The sequence below is a fragment of the Lepidochelys kempii genome, chromosome 1 (genome assembly GCF_965140285.1).
Source record: "Lepidochelys kempii isolate rLepKem1 chromosome 1, rLepKem1.hap1, whole genome shotgun sequence".
In the NCBI taxonomy this organism is placed as follows: Eukaryota; Metazoa; Chordata; order Testudines; family Cheloniidae; genus Lepidochelys; species Lepidochelys kempii.
In genome coordinates, this window is record NC_136380.1 from 288,064,509 (window position 1) to 288,070,508 (window position 6,000).

General features: G+C 51.6%; 1 protein-coding gene across 1 annotated transcript in view; it reads right to left on the reverse strand.

Annotated features, from left to right (window-relative positions):
* NUP107 (nucleoporin 107) overlaps window positions 1-4,299 on the reverse strand; it is a 48,789-nt gene extending 44,490 nt beyond the window's left edge. The window contains exon 1 of the mRNA XM_073327831.2: window positions 4,082-4,299. Within this exon, the coding sequence (XP_073183932.1) occupies window positions 4,082-4,089 (8 nt within the window). The 5' untranslated portion in view covers window positions 4,090-4,299. The remainder of the gene's footprint in view (window positions 1-4,081) is intronic.
* Window positions 4,300-6,000: the final 1,701 nt, after the last annotated feature.

The window sequence follows — 6,000 nt, forward strand, 5'->3', positions numbered from 1 at the left end:
TAAATTGTGCCCCTCCACTTCAGAGGCAGATTAAGTTTTCACAGGGCTCTGGGCCAGAGCAAGTGGGGGCCCTTCCCCACCCCTTCCACCTGCAGTCCACCCGCCTCTCCCCTCCAGTACTCCTGTCAGGGAAATAGGGTCAAGGCACAGGGGTTTGCCCCACCCAGCATTCCTGCTGGGGAACAGGGGAAGCCCCCATGCCCCAACAACAGCACCAGGCAGGCGGGCAGAGCAGGTCAAGCTCCCCTGGGCCCCGACCCCGTTCCCTGGCAGGAGCACCGCGCAGGTGGCGGAGCGGGTCAGGAAACGGGGCCCCCAATTAGCCAGGGCCCCTGAGCACAGGCCCCATTGGCCCAGTATTTAATCCGCCAATACCCCACTCTCAGCAGGCACCAGTCATCTCTGGCAAGCACCTAGCCCTGCCACTCCACTGTAGGACAAAAGCCCCAAGCTCCCTCCCACAGTCTGGCAAGCAGAGAATGGGGGCGTTCCACAAGCCACACTTTAACTGTAAAAGATCAGCATAGGGCTTGCGAGCCACAGTTTGGCCACTCCTGGTTTAAGCCATTAGCCAGAGTACTTTGAGAAAGTTGTGCAAAAAGCTTTAACATGGCACATTTATGCAAAGAATTTTTAAAATCTATTTCTTACGCAAATGTTCTATATAATAGAGAAGCTACAGATTGAATACTAAAGTAACTTTAATTGTTTTAGACTGTTTCCTCTTCAAATGAATATATAATTTTTTCTTAAACTCTACAAGTCAGAAATTGAAACTAAGACCTGGTCTGCACTATGAAATTATTTGTGTGGATTATTTACACCGCTGTGCAACATAGTTATATCAACCTAAGGGCCGGTGTACACAGCACTATGTCAGCAGGACAGCTTCTCACACCAACATAACTACCACCTCTCGAAGAGGTGGAATTATTAAGCCAACGGAGAGCAGCAGCCATGTCGCTATAAATTTGTAGTGTAGACCTGCCCTAAGCTGCACTGAACCCTCTCTCTAATACTAATATAGGCAGATGCTAGTCTCTTTTATAGTCAAAATTAGACTGGCTATCCTCAGCAAAACTGAACAAATTTGCCTGAGCTTACAAATCTTGCTGATCTTACAGTACAGCAGTTTTTTCTGGGTCAGTTTAAGCAAATCAAATGTGTTCAAGAACTAGGAAGTTTAAAATAAAAAAATAGTGAAGTGATCTGACTTCTGGCATGTTTTCCTAGATATTTTGGTTCAGCATACGTCCAAGAAGTTGACCAGTGTTTTGGGGAGAGAATGATTTAGATTCCACTTTCAGTAGAAATCTTGTACAGTGCTTAACTCTACATATTTCAGGTTTCAGAGTAACAGCTGTGTTAGTCTGTATTCGCAAAAAGAAAAGGAGTACTTGTGGAACCTTAGAGACTAACCAATTTATTTGAGCATGAGCTTTCGTGAGCTACAGCTCACTTCATCGGATGCATACCGTGGAAACTGCAGCAGATATTATATACACACAGAGATCATGAAACAATACCTCCTCCCACCCCACTGTCCTGCTGGTAATAGCTTATCTAAAGTGATCATCAAGTTGGGCCATTTCCAGCACAAATCCAGGTTTTCTCACCCTCCACCCCCCTACACACAAACTCACTCTCCTGCTGGTAATAGCCCATCCAAAGTGACAACTCTCTTCACAATGTGCATGATAATCAAGGTGGGCCATTTCCTGCACAAATCCAGGTTCTCTCACCCCCTCACCCCCCTCCAAAAACCACACACACAAACTCACTCTCCTGCTGGTAATAGCTCATCCAAAGTGACCACTCTCCCTACAATGTGCATGGTAATCAAGGTGGGCCATGTCTAGCACAAATCCAGGCTCTCTCACCCCCCCCCTTCCCCCCCCAGGACACACACACACAAACTCACTCTCCTGCTGGCAATAGCTCATCCAAACTGACCACTCTCCCTACAATGTGCATGGTAATCAAGGTGGGCCATGACCAGCACAAATCCAGGCTCTCTCACCCCCCCCCCCGGGACACACACACACAAACTCACTCTCCTGCTGGCAATAGCTCATCCAAACTGACCACTCTCCAAGTTTAAATCCAAGTTTTCTTTTTAACTCTACATAGGCTCCAAAATATCTCATGTCCATGGGGTTCCTAATCTATGTGGAAATCTGCCAAGGCTACAGAGCCCCAGAAGTCAATTTACATACACTGTGTAGCATGGAGCTTAACAGATTTTACATCCAGAACAGACTACCATCTAGTCCAGGGGAGGGCAAACTTTTTGGCCCGAGAGCCACATCGGGATTGTGAAACTGTATGGAGGACCAGGTAGGGAAGGTTGTGCCTCCCCAATCTGCCCCCTCGCACTTCCCGCCCCCTAATTGCCCCCTCAAAACCCCCCAACCCATCCAACCCCCTGTTCCTTGTCCCCTGACTGCCCCCTCCCAGGACCCCACGCTCCTAACCACCCCCCCAGGACCCCACCCGCTATCTGACCTCCCTGCTCCCTGTCCCCTGACTGCCCCAAACCCTATCCACAGCCCCGCCCCCTGACAGGCCCCCCAGGATTCCCACATCTATCCAACCCCCCTGATCCCCATCCCCTGATCGCCCACCCCAGAACCTCCTCCCCAACCAACTGCCCCCTGGAACCTCCTGCCCCATATTCAACCCCCTCACTCCCCACCCTCTTACCATGCCACTCAGAGTGGCAGGAGCTCACAGCCGCGTGGCCCAGCCAGAGCCGGCCACGCCACCCAGAGCGCTGCCGGCATAGTGAGTTGAGAGTGGGGGGGGGAAGGGAGACAGCAGGGCAGGGGGTGGGAGCTAGCCTCCCCAGCCAGGAGCTCAAGGGCCAGGCAGGACAGTCTTGTGGACCGGATGTGGCCCACGGGCCATAGTTTGCCCACCTCTCATTTAGTCTGAGGTCTCGTACAACATAGGCCCAAGAACCTCATCCCATAACTTCTATTTGAGCTACGGTATATATTTTAGAAAAATATCCAGTTTTGATGTAAAGACTTCAAGAGATACAGAATCCAGCATGTCCATGGATACATTGTTCTTTTGATTAGTTATCTTATTTTTTGCTGAAGCTAGACAAACTCAGACTTCCAACCCCTGGATATACTGTACCTTTTTCTGACAGATTAAAGACCCATCTATCATCAGATGATTCTTTCCTATATAGATATTTGTAGGCCATGATCAAGTCACCTCTTTACCCTCTCCTAGATAAACTAGATTTAACTTCTTTAGCATCTCACTGCAAGGCAGATTTTCCAGGCCTCAAATTATTCTAGTAGCTCCTTTCAGAGTCCCTGATTTGCACAATACAGACCTCAATTCTTGGTCCTAAATGTATGGTGTTGCATAAAACGGGATCCAATGGCTTGAAGTTGAAACTAGACAAATTCAGACTAAAAATATCCCCATTGTTAAAAACGTGCGCAGTAACTGACCATTAGAACAATTTCCCAAGGGTTACAGTGGAATCTGCTCCACTGGAAGATTTAAAAATGAAGACTGGATATTTTCCCAAAAAGATATGCTCTAGTTCAACCGGAGCCACTGGACTTGAGGCAGCAAGTTTTATTTGGGAGAAGTCCTGTGGCCCGGCCCAGGTGACGCAGGAGGTCAGACCAGAGAGCACAACAGCCCTTCCCGGCTGTATAATCTGTTCTGTTCACATGACACCCCGGGGTCAATTTAACGGATCTGCCCCCCACCGTTATTTGCTGCTCCCCCAGCGTTTGCCATCACGCCAGAGAGCCTCCCGGGGAAACCTGCGTTGCAGGGGGCGGGACTGTGAAGAGGCCCCGAGAGCCGGTTCCCGCAACGTTTCGAGGGACAGACCCCCCCGCTCCCCAGACGGCTCCCAGCCAGCAGCCGAGGGGGAAGGGCCGCGCCCGCCCCGGGCTCCCTGCCGCTCGCCAGCTCTCACGGGCTGCAACCCCACAGGGGAGGCGGGAGGGGCGAGCGCCAGGGCGCGGAGCCCCCCGTGACAGCGGGCGCAGCGCGGCCCGGTTGGGGCCTTCCCTTGCCCCGGGCCCCGCTCGGCTGCCGCGCTCACCTCTCCATGGCGGGGGGCCCCGGCCGCCGCTTCGCTCCGGAGTCTCCAGCCGGCCCGGGCGCTTTCCGGAAGCGCGTGGGTTCTTTGAGCCGGAAGTTGAACCAGACCGGGTTTAGTCAGGGAAAGGTCGCGGCTGCATTGCGCACGCGCGTAGCGGCTGCGCGCTCGCTTTTGCGCTGAAGCAAGGAAGGCAGCGCGAGCGTCCCGGCCTTGCGCGCTCACGCTGAGGAGGGGGTGGGGTCGGGGTCCGCCCCTCCCCCTCCATCGCCCGCGTCGCGGTCGCGGGGACTGCACACAGACCCTCCCGGGTGCGCGCGGCCGATGCTGGGGCTGGCGCCGCCCAGCGCCGGGCTCTGCCGCGGGATTCCGCCCCTCGGAGCAGCCTGCGCGCCCCCTGCTCGCCCGGCCCAGCCCAGCCCCTGCCCGGTGTTAGCTCCGCTCGCCCGCTGGCGCACAAGCGTGTGCCCGCCTTCTCCGTCCTGCCGGCATTTCGCTCCTCGCAGCATCCAAGCTGCTCGCTCGCCAGGCTGTCCGGCGCCTGCCCTCCGCTAGGCGCTTCCCTGCGGAGCGCGACTGACAGCAGTGGCGGCTTCAGGCGCCAAAGCCACCGGAGGCTCGTTAATGTCACCCAGCTGCTGCTTCCTGACCCTGGGGGGAGCGCGAGCAGAGGCGCTGGAGCCGTGCCGAGGGCGGCAGGGCGTTACCTTTCCACAGGTGGAAGGTTCTTTCCAACCCTAAAGGCATGGAATACTTCGTCTATTAAAAAGAAAAGTTTCAGAAAATTATCACCAGCCTATGTTAGGGAAAGTCTCTTACTCATCACCCACAAGTGGGAGTTAGCAGCCTTTGCCCTCGATTACTTTATGGAAGATTAATGCTGCTTCAAGGAAAATACTCCCCTGCTGAAGAGAAATTAATTGGTAATTCTGGCTGACAGGTTCTGCCCACAGCTAGGACAAAGAAGTGGAAAAACCATGAACTAGTGCTGGAATTATAATGTATATAGGGGTCTTACTATGACACTAATTTAACCATAAATTCCTTTATTAAACCCAGAGGCCAAATGTGCTAAACATGCTTTAATAATAACCAATTTACTACATCCAAACAGTAACAAAACAGTTATAAGCATTTGATCAAGATACTTAAAAATGGGCTGACCCCAGTGATGCTTAGACACATATTGGTCAGCTCCAGCTTGGTCAGGCAGGTATCAGCAACGAATCCTTTAAGAGTTTACTTTTAAATGCCTTTTAACAAACAAGTGATGTCATTGCCAATTATCAACACCAGTTAAAAAACAATTTGAGACAGTTCACCCTTCGGTCCAGTTATAAATCTTGTCCAGATTAAAACCCCTTTTCTTTTACTCCTCAAGGGCATTCCTCCCTATCTTTTGCCCTCCTTCCTGCTGACCAACAGTTTTTCCATTGCACCAGGGTTCACAGAGGCCCTAATTTTTGAGGCAACACTGATAAGTGGGGTGGAAAGGGCCATGTTGGTTCCTTCCAAGATACTCTGGCTATGTCTACACTACACACCTTAGCTGTGCTGCTACAGCCGTGCCGCTAAAAGGTGTGCAATATAGCCACTCTTTGTCGGTGGGAGAGAGTGAGGGCCGACAAAGCACAGTCCGCACCCGCGCTTTTCATCCGTAAAACTTGTATAAACTTGTTCGGGGAAGTGTTTTTTCACACCCCTGAATGACAAAAGTTTTATTGATGAAAGTGCAGTGTAGACAAAGTCTAAGTCTTATTTAAAACCATCTGCAGTCACCCCTACTGGTCAGAACCCTTCTTCTTAGAAATTTCCCATGATTTCATTAGTTATTTTTTGAACCAGACATTTTCTCTACGTCATTCCTTCTGGCCTTATGACTCTACTTTCAAGGCCTTCCTTTTTCTTGCTAGTCTGGGCCT